General features: G+C 40.7%; 1 protein-coding gene across 4 annotated transcripts in view; it reads right to left on the minus strand.

The window, feature by feature from the left end:
• Nucleotides 1-8,410: 8,410 nt before the first annotated feature.
• LOC122779349 (cell adhesion molecule 2-like) overlaps nucleotides 8,411-20,459 on the minus strand; it is a 153,148-nt gene continuing 141,099 nt past the window's right edge. For all 4 annotated transcript variants that reach the window (XM_044041560.1, XM_044041562.1, XM_044041558.1 and 1 more), the window contains 2 exons: nucleotides 11,725-11,847; nucleotides 8,411-10,435 (listed from right to left, as the gene is read on the minus strand). In XM_044041560.1, coding sequence (XP_043897495.1) covers nucleotides 10,317-10,435; nucleotides 11,725-11,847 — 242 coding nt within the window. In that variant the 3' untranslated portion in view covers nucleotides 8,411-10,316. The remainder of the gene's footprint in view (nucleotides 10,436-11,724; nucleotides 11,848-20,459) is intronic.

Here is a 20,459-nt window from a genome sequence, read left to right on the forward strand (position 1 = left end):
TTGTAACATGAGCACTGATTTCACTCTCCTCCTCCTGCTCTCACAGAAAGGATGTGACACGTTAATCCCTCCTGGTCTGCAACATCTGTCCCAAACACAGACATTAGCCTCTGCCATAACATCTGTTTAAAGGTGACCTCCACCCCTGTGTCGTACCTGAGTGTAAAGTCTCACTTTCCTCTCAGTGTAGATCATTACCTGTGTGTGTGTGTGTGTGTGTGTGTGTGTGTGTGTGTGTGTCACTGAGACTCAGTGAAAAGCAGCTGCTTTTGTGACCTTTTTGCCCCAAATCTCTAGAACTTTTCCACCTCTTTTATTCTTCTAACGACAGGATGGGAGTTGAACTTATTGTTATAAAGAGTTTAGGGAAGTGTTTAACAGTCTGCGACTGCAGAGCAGAATATGATATGAAGTCATGAATCAGACAGTGGTTTCTGTAAAGGTGCGATAATTCACAGCTGAGCACAACCTTTGCTTCTTGAGTTAGTGTTCAACCAGGTCTGCACGTTTAAATTAAAACTCCTTCAGACGCCTGCATGTAGAGGCGGCTTGTCAACAGGGGGCACTAGGGCGCCACCTCACCTGTCTCACTGACTCTAAAACATTTTTAAGATCTCCATTGAAGATATACAGTGTATATAACATTTATTAGAGCATTGGTAATTATCAAAATCATGTAATGGTTAATACACCGGTATGCAGAAGCTCTTTACCTGCAATAACTGTGTTTTTAATGAATTTTCAAACTGTTTTACAAATACTAAAAAACATTATTATTATTATTTTTATTGTTGTTATTATTATCATCATCATCATTATTATCATCATCATCATCATCATCATCATCATTGTTATTATTATTGTTATTATTATTATTATTATTATTTCTTGATTTACTTCCATTCCTGAAGAGAAAAGTGAGTTTTAGTGGTTGAATGTTGTGTTTGATTCATTTCTAACTTCTCAGAAAGAACTTTGGGCATAAAAAGGTGAATTTAGGTTTGTTTAGTTTTTGAAAGTTTTCTAAAATATTTGTTTTTATGGTCTAATAAATTTGCTAAGCACTGTATAAAAGGTATAAAAGGCACATTCATTGAGCAAAATATATAATGTGCAGTAAAAATGGAGATTTAAAATGTTCTACGTCGTATAAAGTTGCTGAGAAATGTTTGTGAAGCAGAAATCTTTGGCCCTAGTTTGAAAAATCATCGTTTATGTTTTGAGAGCGAGAACAGACGGAAGACGGAGAAAGAAAACTCAGTTTAGTCTCTAAAAACACCAGTGATTGAGAGGACAACAATGCACAAGTTGGCACGAGTGACTCAGCTTGGACCGGATCAGCAGGACATCAAACATCTGCACTTTCCAGATCCTTCCCAAAGACTGGGTCAGGAGACAACTGTTATTTAAGATCTATTAAACAACACATTCATAAAATGAACATTTTAATTACTTTTTAAAATGTATATTTCTGGAAAATGTCGAATGAAAAATAGTCACAATCCATATGAAAGGAAAACCAAACAATTAGAATTTTAAAGCAATTATACACATATTCAAACATTCTGAGCAGTATACTCAATTTCTGCAAATCAAGTGTTCATTTAAGAATTCAGGAAATTGTGGATAATAATGGACATGAATTTAAAAGTATAAGTATACCTTATACATGCATACATACTACGTAATGTAGAATAAATCGTCTTTGGAGTTAAAGTTACATAAAGAACTGAATATGGCTCTGAGGTACAGAATGAAACATTGTCTTACAAAGATATGACCTTTTATATATAAGATAGAACATTTTATTCATGACATTGTTCATCATAATCTATTGTAAAATGTGTTGATGGGGAAAGTCCTGCTGGTCCATGTCAATTACTATGATAGCACTGCAGCTCTTTAACGAGGGAGCACCGTGCTGACCGCACACACACACACACACACAGCTCACATTTAACACAGCGCCTCCTCATCATTTGGAGCCGTGCCTCAAACACAAAGTCTGAAATGGACCCAGCTGAAGCCTTTATATCCCACATTAGCTGTGCAGCAGATATAAATTAGCAGCATCATTCCAGCGTGGAACACTCCTGCTCCACTGGTGTCACATAAAGTCGGCTTCATAAGCGTTTGGACAGTTATTACGGTCAGTGTGAAGCTGCACAGCTGTTATTACATTCATGTCCAGACTGTCAGCTTTAATGGACGTGTTGTCCCACATGAAACAAGCAGACTTCCACAGCTCCATCAGAGCACATGACACACACATAGAATGGTGTGTCTCATTACAGAGGCACATTCTTTCATCAGTGAAATGACCTCCCATGCTATTTCATATAAAATACTTACACCGCGATACCATATAGGACATACAGGAGGACAGACGGAGGAGACGGAAACATGCCATGTTGTCACGTATATGACTGAATCTCAACCAGTTGGAGTTACCAGAAATAACTAAATATGAGAAGAACATGCACAATCTAAGCCCACGAAGGTCCTGCGTGAACGTGGAATCAAACCATGGAACCATTTCTTATCACACACTGGACGTGGATTCAAAAGTGTCTCAGTTTGAAGAGAAAAACTCTTTTAACTCTAAAAGTGTTCTCAAACTAAACAGGTCTCCAAAAATCACAAGGAAACAAAAGAGGGCTAAAAGTAACCAGGATGCTTACTGGTCAGCAGACACTGGAAACACTGGAAACACGCAGCAGGGTAAATACACAGGCAGGTGAACAGGTGAATCCCATCAGGGCGGGGCAGCTCATCACAGAGGAGGGAAACTGTACAGGAAGCAGAGAGGAAATGGTAATTATTTCAAAATAAAACAGAACACAAGACTACACTAGAACACTAGATGTTCCTTTTTTCTGTGAGGCTGCAGTGAAGCCACGCTTCATGCTCTGAGTCACTATGAATTTCTGATTTATTTCAGTGTGTTGTGTTGAAGACGCACACCTGACATTTCATGTTTGTGTGTTGTTGTGAATGTTCACAAACTTTGCCTTGAAGAGCTGTGAACACAGCGGCCTGAGAAGATGAGAATGACATGAGAACGTGATTGGCTGCACGTCTTCATAAGATGTGGTGACTGTGATTGTAAAACTGAAGGTCAGTCACCTGATCACCTTTGGCCTGAACTTCAGAAAAGTCACAGATTTTTGCTGCTTGATGATCTCAGTGTGTTCACGAGGGCAAAATCCTCTCAAAGTAAAGCTTGTAGACATCAAAGCTTTTCTCTCTGATGGCATCTGGAAGCCACAACAGGTGTGTGTGTGTGTGTGTGTGTGTGTGTGTGTGTGTGTGTGTGTGTGTGTGTGTGTGTGTGTGTGTGTGTGTGTGTGTGTGGCTACACGCGGTCAGCACAATTACCAAACATCAAAGGTGACTAACACCTCTGCTGCTGTCACTGCTCAATCGCTCCAAAGTGAATCATCCTGCGAGGTAAACGGAGACCTGACGATGCAGGAAAGTGAAGACCATTCCAGGTGAAATGTGGCAGAGAGAAAGATGCGGATAGAGATGAGAGGAAGTGGCTCTGACTGAAGGACTGGAGAGGAGGCGACCAGAGAGATGAGCAAGTGAATGCACTTCATAAAGAATGTATTTGCATAGGGAGCGGTGGATCCTTCACGACAGCTGGCAGAGTGACAGCACCGGGCAGGTGTGTGAGCCGCAGCACCGTGGTTTATTCACCAAGTGACACTTAAGGAGTTTGAGTGTGTGCGTGTGTGTGTGTGTGTGTGTGTGTGTGTGCGTGCACCCATTCATCTTCAGCAGCCTTTTGTCCACCTGTCCTCACGAGCACAGAGACATCACTGCATCACTGTGCTCGCTTTTCCTCCTCCACCATTTTCTCTTCTTTCATTTCAGAAATGAACACGAGGTCAGACAGTGCTTTACCAAGTGAACAGTGAATCTCCATGAATGTGTGTGTGATTCTGGCCATGACTCCTTTCATTAACTCTGTGTCAGTGAGCTCATGTTTAAAGCTGCAGCGTGTGAGTTCTGCCGCCACAGAAACCAAACACTCACACACACACACACATACAGAGGCTGATGCTGATGCTGAGGATGAGGAGGAAGATGACAGGATTTCTGAAAGGTCGACATTCCAGGTGTAATGGTGCAGACTGTGCAGCTGCTGATGTCGTCACACTGACAGACACAGAGAGAGTTGTGTGAACGATGGTTTGCATGTAGCATACATGTGTTTATATTTAAAGTTAGCGGAGATGGAATATTCTGAAAAGATCTTTCTCATGACCAGAATCCTTCATCCTTCTATATTTTTTATGTCCTAAGACTCAGAGTTAAAGCACTTTGTGACACACTGAATTGAAAGTCATTCGTGAATCTATTGACTACTGAGCTACAATCACCAGTTATTTTCCTTTATAAAAGAAAGTAAAGCTCCTTTGTCCTCGTTCCACTAAGAACAAACAGATAGTAAAAACTCCAGCTTCTCTATTCTTCAGTGATGGTCTTCACTTTATCAAAGAGACCCGGGTTAACATTCACTCTGACATTTGACTTGCCACGGGAACATTGTAATGACAAGGTGGTGGATGTAGATGCAGAGAAACAGAGTGATAGCTTTGGTTTATGTGACAGCTCATTGGAGTTTGTTGCAAGCTGTTTATTCATTGTTTGGCTTCAAATCCATCATCGCCTGTCATCACACCTGTCTCCTCCGTCTGTCCTGTTATTCGTCTTCACCGTCTAATGAAAGACGAACAAGAGTGAAAGAAAACTTTCAGCAAAATTTGGAGAAGCTTTTTCTCCCGGGAACAAAAGCGCTTGACTGTGACAGCAGAAAAAAAGCATTTGATTAGAAACTATTTCTGTCTGTTTTTTATTACCTCTCTATGCTGCGCTGACTGATTCACTGGTAACTTTTTTTTTCTTCTCAGTCCACTCACTTTTCATCAGGAGAAGAATCAAACCTCAGCTGCACATATTCAACCATCTTATCTGCAGGCTGTGTTCATTCCTGACAGCTGGGCTGATTGCAGCTACTTTCCCCAGTTGAACATGATGTCTTATTGCCATTACCTAATTTCCCCCTCACTCACCGTCTTCTTCCCTCCTGTGTATCAGGCTGAGCCGCATCCACATCCTCTTTCCTTCTTTTCTATGCTTTTATTTTTACGCACGACCGTGTCAGAGCCAGGGCCGTGAACACTGAAGGCTTTTATCAAACATTTGACTGTTGGTGTCTTCTGTGAAGATGCAGCAGTGACCTGCACAAGCTGTCAATACTGAGTCAGCTTCATCCAATTCTGTCTGACGAGAAGCATCCGTTCACAGCTGAAACTATCAAACATGAATTCAATCAAATCAAGATACACTCTAACAAATCTCCCTATTAAATTAATGGACGTCTTAAAATGATTATTGCATGACCGTAATGAGACAATACTGTTTAAATGGCAGTGCAGTAATAAGGATTCATATCCCAATATTGCCATATTATCTTTGGAACTAATGTGAAAGCATCTCAAGAGTTTATTCAGTGACATTAGAAAGACAGAACATACTGTTTTCCCCTCATCACTCAGTTGTGATTGCTTTCACTGTATATCACAGGTAATATATGTATATCACTGCTTTTCATGGAATAACAGCTTTGTAGTCCATCAGCAAATCCAGAAAAACAGCAGTCAGACAGCTGAAAGACAGATTTGATGGCGTCGTCACATCACCACCGCTGACACAGACTGCTGCAGAGAGCGCAGCTCAAAAACAACATGGATTATTCTTCCCAGTAAAAACTGGGTTTTTAGTACGAGTGTGTTCTCTCTCTCTGTGTGTGTGTGTGTGTGTGTGTGTATTCTCTGTGTTTATCTCAGTTCAGAATGACTGAGGTAATAAATAAAATCAGACTTATATGGATGTTTTTGGCAACTATTTATTCAACAAGTTCCATTTTATACATGAGAATGAATCTCTGAATTAAGTATAATAAACCCCACAGATAATGGGAGAAAAACTCCTCCATTAAAGAGCTATGTACTGTATATACATGTACACATACACATGTATACATATACATATATATGTATATATCCAATAAAGCCCTCTCAGTGTAGCTTGATATGAAAGCTTTTATTTCATCAAAAGCTGAACTAATGTGTCTCCTCATCATATTTTACATCACCTTACAAAGTGATGTACACAAAGACGTGTGTCGCTTCAAAATAAAACAAGAGGTTTGTGTAAAGACACGGAGCTCATGATGAATCGCAGCGATCGCATCAAAAACAGCTTCTCCATTCTTTATGTTCCAATGACAGCAAGATGACAGAGTAAGTGAAGAATCACTGAATATTTTTTATTGACACTGTGACAATAGTAAACTCAACAAACACATGGCGTCAGCGTCCAGGGACGAGCAGAGATGTGCTCACACGTCACACAAATAAAAAAAGTCATTCCTGAGATGCAAAACCAAGGAGAGAGCATGAAAAGAAAGACAAGAAAACACGACTGTTGAGTCACATGTGACACAATGGAGACTGGGCTGATTGATTCTAGTGTCATTATCACAGAGGAGGAAAAGAAGAAGAGTGCTAAAGCCATGTATGCACGTTTCAATGAAATCAGTCGTGTTCAGGTGGTGAATACTCACTTAATGTTGTCACTTTACAACTGACTCCAATGTTTCTGTGACCAGACGCACTCGAGTCGTCGAGGAATATAAGGATGTTTTATCAATCATCATCGTCACATCACTTTATCAGAGCAAAGGTTACACACACACACACACACACACACACCTGATTAACTAGAGTTTACAGTTCATGTACATTCTTTTTTATAGTGATAGCAGTAAAAACGGTCACATCATCCCTGCTGCTATAGGGGGCGCTGTAGCTTTCTCTATCAGCTGAAACAGAACCATCCATTGATCTAACCCATAATAAACCGTGTTCATTACATGAAATGATGTTTAGTGTGTGTGCACAGCTCCGTCTCACATGAACCTGGGTTTCATTCTGAGTCTAAAGAATCGACTTCAGCTCAATAGAAAACGTGTCACAGATGAAATTAGAGGCCGACGATGTCGCACACATTCTCCCACCGTCCCTGCGCCGACACACCTCATTCAACCCAACAGCTCGTTATCAGGCTTCTGCTGACGAGCTGATCATGTGACTCAGGTGTGTTAGAGCAGGGAAACATGTGAACCCGGCAGGACCAGGACTGTGGATCAGAACCAAAGTGATATAGACGTGACATCAACGAGGGAACAAGTTTAAAGCTTAGTTTGAACTCACAACAACAAAGAAATGACAACATAACGTAACAGCAGTGATTGTGTGATAGACGGCATGAACCAGACTGTTAAAAGAAAAAAAAGAAGATGAAATCCTGGTTTGGTCTGGATTAGCTCGTTACTGTCGGGTCTAAACAAACATTTACAGACAGAAAAACAAAAGCACGTTTTACGAGTGCACACTGGAGTGAATGACACCTCTTTCATTTGAAGTCATTCTCTACAGAGATCATTATAGAATATTCGAATATAAACAACCTGTTTCAACAAAAGTGTCTCTGATAAAAACAGACATACATGATGCAACAGAAACAACTGGGATAAATGTATTTATAGCAACATGAGAGTGAAGGTTAAAGAGAGCAGATGAGTGTTTGAGCGGCTGACGTTACACCTGTAAAACTGCATAAACAAGCTAAAGGCTACACTGTGACGATTGATTCACGAGTCATGAGTCATGAGTCATGATTCATGAGTCATGAGTCATGAGTCATGATTCATGAGTCATGATTCATGAGTCATGAGTCATGAGTCATGATTCCTGTGATCTCCAGCCGAGCTGCTCCACTTTCACACGTAGAACAAGAACCTTACACTGGCTGACCTCATTTGCATAATGCTGTAAATTGGAGACAGATGGGCTCACTATTTTATTGCCCTTGGTAATAATTTGCTCCCTTAAGATTAGTGCCTTACATTTAAGTCTTTAATTTTCAGAAGCCAAAGTGTTTATCACGCGTTCACAGGAGAGTAAATCATCCAAACTCCTGCAAAGTGATGAAAGTTGCTTAGCTGGAATATTATGGACAGAGAAGGAAGATACCAAGTTATTTTGTTCCTCTTGATGTGTGTGTGTGTGTGTGTGTGTGTGTGTCAATTTCATTGCCTCCATTTTAAATTAGCATTTGAAGGATTTGGTAAAGTCTTTGTTTTATCTAAGACTGCGTTGTTTCACCACATTTCTTTCATTAAATCTTCTATTTTTTCCTATTTTGTTAATCACATTTCCTACAACATCCAATCCTTTCAGTGTGTAGCAGCTCAGAGCGCGTCACACGCAACTCAAGACGCCACTGTCTTAGTTTCAATAAATGAATGATGATAAAGAACCAAACAAAAACATGCTAATGTGTACTATGAAACTTTAGTTCTCACACATTATATACATGCCTTGAGCCAGAACAAATACATGTTTTCAAAATGTGACTAAAAAGGATTATGCAATAAAAAAATGGAAGGAAAAAAAAAAAAGTCAATAGATTAAAGTGGCTAATTTACAAATTTAAAGGAATCCACAATCCAGAAACAGCGAATTTTTTCACAATCAACCACATTTTAGCAGACACAATATACAGCAGGGAGCGTCAAACCATTTCAACCCAAATGATCAGAGAACATGAATTATCTCACATTTGGAAAAACAAAAGGTTTCTTATAATAAATTTGATCTCATGGTTGGAAAAGTAACATCATTCAGTCATTTTTGTGCTTCTCTATTCTTCAGTTTTGGAAAAAGAGGCTTCTGCAGATCTATGACCCAGCGCTCACTCACTCACTCACTCACTCACTCACTCACTACTTTCTCTTTTTTTTCTTTTTTGCTTGAAGGCCCCGTGAAATGAAAACATGGTTTCAGAGATGAGCAGGACTTTAGTCAAACTCGTCTCACCACTCCTCGTATTTAGTAATAAAATGAACGGTTGTTTAGCGAGAAGTGGGCACATGGACATAACACATGTACAGCTGCCCTGACCTCGACTGACAGACTGTCTGTGTTTGTGTTTTCAGCTCCTGCTGCTGCACTTTACATTTCATGGGGTCCTTCAGGCTTAAAATTGTCACATTAACACAAACAAAATTCTTCAAAGTGAAAAGCTAAAATCACCTCAATACAATTTATACAGCTTTCAGAGAGAGGAGATTGACTGTAGCATACACCTGAACGGTTGTTGACGTGAATAACAAACTACTGTGAGTTGGTGTGTGACTAAACTGCAGCCCGGTCAGTGCAGGGAAATACACACGAAAGTACATACGGACAGCAGGTTTAGCAAATGGTCGAGTATAACGGGTCAAGTTTATTTGATGGAATGCTTCATCTAGTACCTTTCGCATATTTTTGGTGTGTATTCTCTGCTCTAAACAATACCAACAATACCCTTTATTAACCCTAACCCTAGTAATGAAAATCATATTATACACTTATCTGACAAAATCATACTACAGTGTCACACAAAACCTTCTTCTTATCTTACAGGGCTCGACTGATTAATTACAAGTCTATTTAGAGGGGACAGGTGGGGAGGGGGGCGGGCAGGCTCGGGGTGGAGCTTCTAAAAGTACCATATTCAGTGTGATAGACATGTATAAGGCGTAAAACAGCACAGATCTCCATTTAATTAAAAAGATGCAACGCATAATTAAAAGCTGTGTGAGGGGAACGATGAGGCGACGGTCGAAAAAGCATTTACATCGCTACTGACAGACCATACATGAAGGCATTGACAGAAGTTCAATGGCGTCTGTATTTTTAGGCACCGTGTTGATGTGAGACATGATATGTATGTGTGTGTGTGTGTGTGTGTGTGTGTGTGTGTGTGTGTGTGTGTGTGTGTGTGTGTGTCTGCTTGAAGAGAAATACAAGAACGTGTTAGAAGCAGTCATGGTAGAAACGCTTGTTTCCAGGGACTCAAAGATGAGATCAAAGGTGAGGAGTACGGTAAGGTAAGGTAAGGTAAGGTAAGGTAAGGTAAGATACCTGTGGAGACTGGCAGTGAATGGAAAAGACAGAAATGAAGGACAAGTTGTAAATGATAAAAATGAGCCCAACACTGGGCAGTAAGAGGAACACACTCGGGGAGCTTCTCTGTCTGTGGACTGCCTGCAGGTTCCTCGTGGTCACGGCGGGGGGGGGGCAGTGGTCAGAGGTGGAGAAGAGTAAGGGCGAGACAGAAAGAGAGAAAAGGAGACACAGAGAGTGAAGGAGGGAGAAGGGGAATAAAGAAAGGAGCTGCAAAGCTCCCTCTGCAGTCTAAATGAAGTATTCTTTCTTCTCCTCTGCGTGCGCATGGTTGCCCTCAGCATTGATGATGGCTGTGTCGGCGTCGGGCGCGTCGTCCGCTCCTTTGGCTTCGTTTGTCAAGTATGTTCCTGAGGAAATGAAAGACAAACCTTTATTTAGGGAAACAAATAGAGAGCAGCCCTGCACGCTGTTTGCTGCCGGAGGAGAAAAACACACCTGAAGACAACAGAAGTAAAGCTACATTATTCATATACACACTACAGGGGAGAAGCTCGGCGAGTGCAGGATATGTTAATGAAGCAGAGACGGCGTGGAAAATAAACACCAGTCAAAGAGCTGCACCTGCGACTCATGTGAAGCTCAGCATAAGAACGCGGTCTTAAGGAAAATGTACACAAACATTTTATTGTTTATTAGTATAGTAACACCAACACATGCATTTTTATACGATACAAATCACAAAAACATCACAAAAAGTTAAGATTTGATTTGAATAAACTTATATTTTACATTTTAAGTTCCCTTAACTCTCTGTGTTATATTTCAGTGCAATTATCATTTATATGAATAGTTATTCAAAAGCTTCTGTGTCACTGACTGCAAAGAAACACAGTTCTTACTCTAGGATTTTAGCACTTCTTATATTTCATGTGAATATCATGCAATTACATGACATGTCATTTAGCAGACGCTTTTATCCAAAGCAACTTACAAGGGAATCGAGTACAACCTGCCAGGGGTGGAGTTGAACTTGCGACCATGAAGTCTTTTGAGCCACTGAGCCACTCCACCCCATAATTCAATTATTAAAAAATACCCTTCAGTTTCCTGACTGACATTATTAAATATATTTAATTCTATCTAATTCAACATTTAAATATTAAATGTTGAATTAGCCATTAGTAGAGCTCTGAGGTACTGAGGTACTTTGATACTGAAAAACTCAAATATTATAATGATATTTCTTTGAATATTTATTATTTATAATATATTAAATTGTGGAAATTCTGTTCTTTGTGAGGAACAAAAACCTTGTGGGATTATTTGGCTCGTCCTTAAAATCGCTGTTCATGGCTTAAGACTTGATTTTAACACGAGTTAGAATTCGGTTCAGGTTAAGTTTAGGCTCATGTAGTTGTGAGAGCTCAGGTGAGGGCAGTGTGTCTGCTCCTGCACACCTGACTCAAATGAAGTGTGTGTTGATGAGCTTGGTGTGTTGGAACGCAGAAACACTGGGTTAGGGGAAGGGATTATGTCTGATCATGGCAAATTCAAACAGTTGCACATGGCCGTCTTTACTGTCACGATGCAAAATGCATGACTGGAGCATTTGGGGACAATTCTGATGTCTCATGAGACGAGTCGGACATGTTTTGTAAACCTTAAGAGAGTCACTTGCTGTCCACAGTGGACTTACCTTTATGCCTGGCCAGGTATCTTCCCAGAACAATGATTAAACACAAGGTGACAAAGACCACCACAGCGACCACTCCTCCGATCAGCGCATGGTCAGTGCCGTGCTGTCCCAGAGCGTTGGGATCTGAGGAGAGACACAGAGACACGGAGAGAGCAGATGACGCTGCTGCCTGGTGAAGTGAGGCCGTGAAGGCAGACACTATGAAACACAGCCAGGAGGAAGGAGAAGATTATTCCCAGCTTGTTCCTGATCTAATGATTGTTTTCAGCTGCTGTCATCCCTCTTGCCTTTCAGAGAATAATAACGGAGAGAGAAAGTGAGGAAGAGAGACAGACACCACACTGACACAAAGAGCAGCTACGGGCAGACACGCATTCATCCTGCAAAACGAAGGCAAGACGGAATAAAAGCGGGGAGTCAGGAAAAGGGCTGAATAATTCAGCAGCATCCGCGAGGAGTCCCCAACATGCAAACGAGGTCAGCGTGTGGAACACAGTAAATAAATCATCCAATGGAAAAGGAAAAGGAAACACCAGTCTTTTTACTGTTTCCTGGCAAAGAAGGACTGCTGTTAGGAAAATGAATTAGGTGTGAGAGAGGTGGTGCCGTTCCCTCGAAGAGTGGCAGAAATCATTGTCAGGGTCATGTGAGACAGAAAGCTGCTAGATTAGCTTTTTCACGCCTCATGCAAAAACACATCAGAGGTTCCCGCCCCCTCTCTCTCAGCTGCAGCTTATTTCCTTTATTCATCTTATTAAAGTTTGTTTTTCACAAAGTCTGATTTTCAAGCCATCTGAGGCGAGAGTGAGGACGATGTGACGGTGACAGAAACAAAGAAAATAAAGTGACAGCAGTGGGTAACGGAGGAACCTGTATTATTCATATCAGTCCATGACACCTGAGAAATTAGTGCTCATCTCATTATCCAGGACTCTGTGTGTGTGTGTGTGGCTCTGGTTGACACATACACACCCTGTAGTATAATGTCACCTCTTTTCCTCGATGGTATTCTCTCCCTTTCTTTCCAAGTCAGTCCACGTGTTAAGATGGAACAGCTGGTCCACTCGCACACCATAACTCTCCATGGTCCGAGCGACTAGGCCGTCACACTTGACTGCACGAGTGGACAAGCGCGCGCGCACACACACGTTCGACACGCACACACACACACACACGCACACACACACACATACACGTGGCGTGGGCTCAGTGTGCTGCAGTCGTGCTTGGTCAGTGGAGCAGAGAGCAGAAGACTGGTCCCCTGGTGCCGCACCACGAGGGCCAGGATTTAGGTGTCGAGTTACACACATGGTTGTGTCTCTTCACCTCTATCTGTCAGGACAGTGAGGCGTTTTTTTATTTAACGACCACATACACACACAGTCTGAGTGCTGGGCTTCAGTTTCCATCCACTTCTGGCACAAACATGTCATGACCATACACTTGTGTTCCTGCTCAATGCTACACGCTTCAGAGGTGTGTACATATATATACAGTATATATATATATATGTCATGAAAGTGACCGTCCGTCACGGCAAAGACACAACAAATGAATGACATCATAAACTTGTTTTTCACTGTAAAAAGCCTGTGAATGTGTGCAGCTGCTTTGTAATAAGCCCACAGCTCCATCACAACTACTATATTTAGTGATTTACTATGAAAGTGCTTTGGAAAGTGTTTGCCGCAGGGAAGCCGATTATGCTGCAGTGGTGGTTTGAGAAGTTTATATCGTTATTTTAATGGTTTTTTTTTCCTCACCATGACTCAGCATAACCATTGTGTATCTACTGAGGATCAAGGCATACTGCAGCTGCCATCTTAGAATGAGTTAGCAGCACAACTGAGAGGAGAGCTGCACCGATTCTACCCATGTAAGTTCAGGTATGAGACAGTGTGGGTGTTTAAGATTATGATGCAGAAAAAAACAACAACTCTACTCAACTGTGTTGACAAAGGTTTATCACACCTTCAATCGTAATATAGAACACAAATCACTGCAGTTTGTCATGATCTCTTATCTCCTTCACTCATCTAATCAAGCTGTTTGTTTTAAAGCCTGATTCTGTGCATCATTACTTTCCTCACGTGTGGGGGTTCCACAAGGCTCCATTCTGGGCCCTGTGCTGTTCAGACTCTACATTTTCATTATGCTGATGATGCACAACTGCAGATGTTATGATTATTATGTGTATCCATTAACACGAGGCCTATTGATCATATTAACATCCTTTAAATGTCACAGAGGAATTAATCATGGAGGCAACGACGCAGATGCCACAACACAACTCACATTTTCTGCTTCTTGATACTGATTTAAAGTGTGAAAGTCAAACCATGCACTCGTCATGTTTTTGTATACAGGATATATAGAATATACCTATGTTAAATGAATTATCCTAAAGTATCGGCTTGCCTTGCACTTCAAATGTACACATTGTTTATGTGTAAAGGTTTAGTTCTTGTGTATTCTGCTCTATTCAGCTGTGACAAGTGGGAGGATAAAAAGACGACAAGGCAATACAAAGGTTTACAGAGACAGAAAATAAAGGAAAGGAAAAGGCAGAAATTTCAGCTGGAGCAAAATGTTAAAGGGAAGACAACGAGGAGGAGAGGGATGTATTTTTATGGCTCCAGAGCACATTATCTTTTAATAAGGGCACATACATTCTTCTCACAGTGATTTAATATGTAAGCATGGGAGAGCAAACTCCTCTTTTAATATTTATAACACTCTTCTTGTCGTCTGGCCTTACGATTTGGGCTTGTTTAATAAATTAAAGGGGATTCGGGGCTTCAGTGAGTCACTGCTTGGATGGACTGAACCAAAAGTGTTACTCTTAAACTGCCTCACTAACTCCTCGTCTTATCTGCTGCACTGATACCTGCTCCATATGGATTTATACTGTGAACCACAGCTGTCCTGAGGCTTTGTAAAAACCTGTGCTGGTTTGAAACTGTGGTCGGATTGAATAACATTAATCAGGTCGTCACGTTTCTTGAACGCATGACAAACTGTTCACAGTCAAACTCAAAGAGGAACTCTTGTTCATGACTGAACGGTGACTAAGCAAATATATTGGTCCTGGATCGGTCTGAGAAAACTGTGGAAAACTTAAACTCAAATATTCAGCAGGAGAAAAGCCTGCGTCCACGTCAGACCAGCTGATCTGAAATCATTGGCCGGTGAGCTGCACTATGGGAAACTTCCTGTATGTGTGTGTGTGTGTGTGTGTGTAATATTGAATATGTGTGTTTCCAGAGAGACTGTTCCTCAGCCTGTAAAGCATCTACAAGTCTTACAGTAAACCCTCCTCTGCATCACCTCACAGTTTAACCTTTCACCTGAACAGATGCATCGTTCATGAATGACATCAGTGACAGGAAGTTACATAATAGTTAACATACATGTCAGCTCAGACATTTAAATATTAAAACCATGCCCTACAAGCATCTGTCTGTCTGTCTGTCTGTCTCAGATACAGCTTTGTGAGGTTGCACAGATTAATACATCAGCAGCTCACAGACCTGCAGTGTCCTTGTGTTTATGGCGTCGGTCAGGGAATCTTTGAATGTGGGAGAGAGCTAATCTCATGTGAGTATAAGGTCTGATTTCTCCAGGTTCTCCAGTTTCCTCCCACAGCCCAAAAACATGCAGATTTGTGCAGATTGGACACTTTAAATTGAGCGTAGGTGTGAGAGTGGACAGTTGTTGGTCTCCAAGTGTCTCTGTGATGGACTGGTGACCTGGAACTTGGAACTTTAAGATTCCATCACAGACACAAAAGCCTGTAAACAGACAGGAAGTAAAAGGTTCCTGCAGACTTTGTTTGTTCGATGAGACAATTATGCTCAGCTTTTTGGCTGCGACTGGAAAATCTAACGCTGGTTTGACTGCCAAGAAGAACGAGTCTCTATGGAGACAGAGAGTGTAGTGGAGGAGCACGTGTGAGACACATCTGCCATCACACACACACAAGACAGAAATGTTACCATGACCTGTTTGTGTGTGTGTGTCTTTGTACTTGACTGTTTACTGGGTCACAGTGGACTAATTATATTCTGAGAACAAATTATGAACTAATCATTGAATACGGATGTAGACTATCATGAGTGTTTGACCTCTTCCAGGGATGAAAACAAATTGTGGTCAGGAGGGTAACAGCATGAACTTCTAAGCAAAACAAAAATAATGAATCATCTTGCGAGCATCAATCTATCAAAGCAGCTTCATGTTCAGTAAAAGTCGTAACCACTTCAAAACAGCAATCAAATACAACAGGGGACTTCATTTCAACAACTCTGCTCTAGTGACTGCACCAAGACTGCGCTGCTGCAGCTTTCTCCACATTAGTTTCTCTCATAACCTTCATTATGCTGCTGGTTAGCTTGGAAGAACTGCTTTGCAAGATTCGACAGCGGAGCAAGAAAATGACTGGAGGAGGCGACACGATCATCCCCCAGAGGAAAAATGAATAAAGGACAAAATAAAACTTCACGTCAACATACTGCTGCCGTCAAAATGAGTCTGCCTTGTGTGTGTGTGTGTGTGAACCACTTCAAGCTGCTGGAAGTGTCTGTTGCCACTGAGATTTAATGAATAGAATTGCTTTTACATGTAATTCATATCTGTAGCCCCAGGATCTACTGATTGCACATTTTCTGCTCTACACTTTATTCCAAATTGTTGCCATAATTCTTCTCCAAAGCAAGTTAATGTGACAGGTCATCAATAAGCTTAGCCTGCAATAAGTGGAAAGACCTTTGCATTATGTTTTAATTTCTCCTGTGCGCCTCAGTTTTATGCTGTAAAGAATGAAGAATGGCAGAGAAAATGGAGAGAACATGGAGGGGACTATTCAATATTTAACCATTTGCCCCTGGGGAAGCTGCCTCTGTGGTTTAAACACAGCTGACGTGGACACTTGCCCTGGAGAAAATATGTCTTTTTCTCATAACATGGCCTCAGCGCTCTCTCCTCCCTTTTAAACAAGATCAATAGCAATGGATTAAAGCCGTCACTATTCACTTATTGAGTTTCCACAAAAGGTTGGTCCTCAACCGAAAGAAGGTGAATGTTGGGCTACAAAGAAAATCATTTTATTTTCACAGTAACTGCCATTGAATGGTTGAAATTTTAAATCTGCAAATACAATTCTAAAAAACGAACTCTTTTTCGTTTTCGAGGTCACATGATTTGATGAAGATACATATAAAATACATTATCATATGTCTGACTTCTTGTTTCTTAAATTATTTGTAATATCAGGAAATTATTTTGCTAAAACTCCTTAATTCAACTTAAAATCTTTAATCTCCATCTTTAAGAAGAAACTGGTTCACAGGTAAAACAATGACGCTGTTGAATTAAACACAGCCTCATTTAAACAACACACACCTCTGACTGAGACAAACAAATGAATGAAACTTTGAGTCTCTTCAGTCTTAAATATGTGAGGTGTATATTATGTGTGTGTTGAAAGATGAAAAGAACAAAAACTTTGACTAATCCCAAACGTCTGGGTCTCTTGTCTCCACTCTTGTCCTTGACTGCACAGTCACTGCTATCAAACTCAAGTTCTTTTTGCTTTTTGTACTAAACAAAAACAAAACATTGGATTACGTTACCAAGGTAACCACCACCACTGTTTCAAACCTCAGGTAACAACTGGCCTTCTGGTATCAAAGCTAAACATTTCAGCAGGTTTTTGCTCAGACTTTTATTAGGAGTCTCAAGGTTGTCGGCGCGTTCCTTCACTTTTATCCTCCGTCCATCAACAAATAAACTAAATGTACCATGCATGTGGGTAAATGTGCATTATTTCAGAGGCAGAGACGGCAGACATGAATAATTGCTGCAGCAGTATCAGGCTCCAGGGCTCAGGTCATCCACACCAAGGCTGATTATGAGAAGCCAATAGTAAATATTTTAAAACACCAAAGAAACTCGTGTGCGTGATCCAACCTCAGCCTCACAAGGTCAGAGCTGATTTACAAGCCGGGCAAAAAGCATTTGGCAAATTTTGAAGGAATCCAGAGTTTGTGGTGGAAGAGAATGTGTGAGTGTTCATGGAGGGAGGGATGGAGGGAGGGAGGGGAGGGAGGGGTCTGATGACATTACACTGACCTCTGATACTTAGCACAAGAGTTATTACAGCCATTAAGGCTCACTGGGCTGTTGCAGCAGTGTGTGTTGGACAAACCTGCAGCACTTCTTTAATAAAGTGAATCACAGACTGCAGTTATACATCAGTGCTGGCATCATACAGCCACACATGGCTTAAAGCATTATGTGTGTGTATATATACATATATATATATACATACATATATATATATATATATATGTATATATATATATATACATATACATATATATATATATACATATATATATATATATATATATATATATATATATATATATATATATATATATACATATATATATACATACATATACACACACACACACACACACACACACACCATATCATATCATTAAATCTTTCCAAATCCACCTGTGGGCCTGATGTTAGCCCAGTGATATTTTTCTTTTGTAGTTCTATGTAGTCCAGCAGCATTAGGCCCATGGTTGCCATAGTAACAGGAGTTACTGAGTTAAAATCAAAGTTAAAAAGGCCTCACTTTGTGATTTGGAAAATCACAGGAGCTCAATTATGACAAAAATCCTACGGCTTAAAACGTGGAAGACTTATGACACTGTCATTAAGAATAAAGGTGGTGTCAAAACAACAAACTATCTTTATAGTTCAGAGTGTTCCAGATAAAAAAGAATGTAATGATAAAAAAACTTATTCTTATTCTCTGCCTAACGTTTCTCAGTGGTGATAAACTCACTGCTGCTTAAAAATGCAAATATTCTGCCTATGGAAAAACAGAAGAACATCTGATCATCGAGCTCATCTGCACACGGGCGCTGGTGCCAAAGCTGGTTCCGTGTGTTTTCACTGCAAGACAACTTTATTATAAACAACAACAAAACAAAGCATCATGGTGGCGTTACAGAGGCAGAGTTGTTTGCTTTCATCCAGAGCCCAAGAAAAAAAGAGCTGGTGATAAATCAAGCAGACACATGAAAGCAGATATATGATATTTAGATTCCCTGAGGATACGGAGAAGTTCAGCTCCTCTCATGTCTCTGTGTTACACAAACACACATCACAGAAGAACTGAGACACACTGATGAAGAAGATCCAACAATGTCAACGTCCTCAGAGAGATGAGTCAAGAATATGGACCTCAGGTCAGGAAATTCACTTATTTTACTCCTGTGAACTATGTTTCTGAGGTATTTTCAATTGTTTTTATGCCAAAAAAACTGCACTACAATGACAGTGAAGTTATGTTGCATAACAGACCAATATTTAACAACTTAAAGGTCCATTCTAAACAAAAATCTAGTACGGCAGAAATTAAGATAAGATATAATAATTGTACTTATGTTTTTACGAGTGTCATTTTGGACCAGCTCACAACAGACAAACTAAACATCTTTGAGTTTTGAAGTGTATATATATTCTCATATTCAGGTATATATCCAGCTCTGACATGCAACTTTACTCATAGACGTTGTTCAGTTTTACACAGCGTCCCTTTAAAGCACCAATTAAACAATAACTTTAAGGAAAAATGATCTAATCTGTAATCCAACAACACTTAGTTGTCTGGAATATAACATGACGTAAAATCAGCATCTCTTCAGGTTCAGAGTGTCTGTATTTATCTGCTGTCTTCAGTCGCTCTTTACCTGACGCGTCGAGGAGAAGGTCAGAAGGTCAGAAGGTCAGCGCTGACTTCTACAGTCTCACAGAGAAGACTGTGCTTCACACTCGTGTGCACACACTGTTTTATGGCGGCATTGAAAGTCGACAGCGTGCACATTTCAAGGGCAGTTTTCCCACTCATTTCCTGGTTCTCATGGTGCATTTGTTTGTACACGTGTTGATTGGGCCTGGCATTGACTTGACTTCCCCACACACCTGAGCTGCATCTCCTCATCAGGACCATGATGAACATGCACTCGTCACATTTGTGATAGAACTGCTCCAGCCAACCTCTTTGGCTTCTCTGTCTCTGTCTTGCTTCCCCTGCCTGCCATGAAAAGTCTCGTTGGATCACCTGCCTGCATGTGACCAGACATTTGTTTAACTGGAGTCAGACTCTGCATATTGAACTGTTTGAAACGTGGGAGTCTGAGACTCTCAGAACAATCCATGCGTCGGCTATAATTCAGTCAGAGAACATTTGTATTACACCTTTTAAATCTACTCGTCACTCTGCACAACGTCCAGCCACACTCTCAAATCTTAACACCTGAAGGACCCTAAAGATGGTAATTTAGAGACGGCAGCGATGATGAGAGGAAATGATTCTGAGGTAATGGGACTTTGGAGCCCCATTACGTTGAGTGTATTGAAGAGAGGGAACAAAAACAGAACGTCTATATGATCAAAGTACATGAATAAAAGAGAAAAAAGACTAACGCTTCTCATCGTTTCCTGATGAAAACTGCATGAGTAGCACAGTTAGCACAGTTAGCACAGCTAGCAGCTCTTTACAAAGAAACCCAGTCTTAACGTACACAGAGCCTCAGCTCGCTCACTCACACACACATGTGTGTGCAACATCGCGGTAAATGTCGTTCTCAGGACTTTTGGGATTGTTACATTCTTATCTCATTAACATATTTGGGGCTTCACTATTACACATT

This window comes from Solea senegalensis, linkage group LG13 (genome assembly GCF_019176455.1).
Source record: "Solea senegalensis isolate Sse05_10M linkage group LG13, IFAPA_SoseM_1, whole genome shotgun sequence".
NCBI lineage: Eukaryota > Metazoa > Chordata > Actinopteri > Pleuronectiformes > Soleidae > Solea > Solea senegalensis.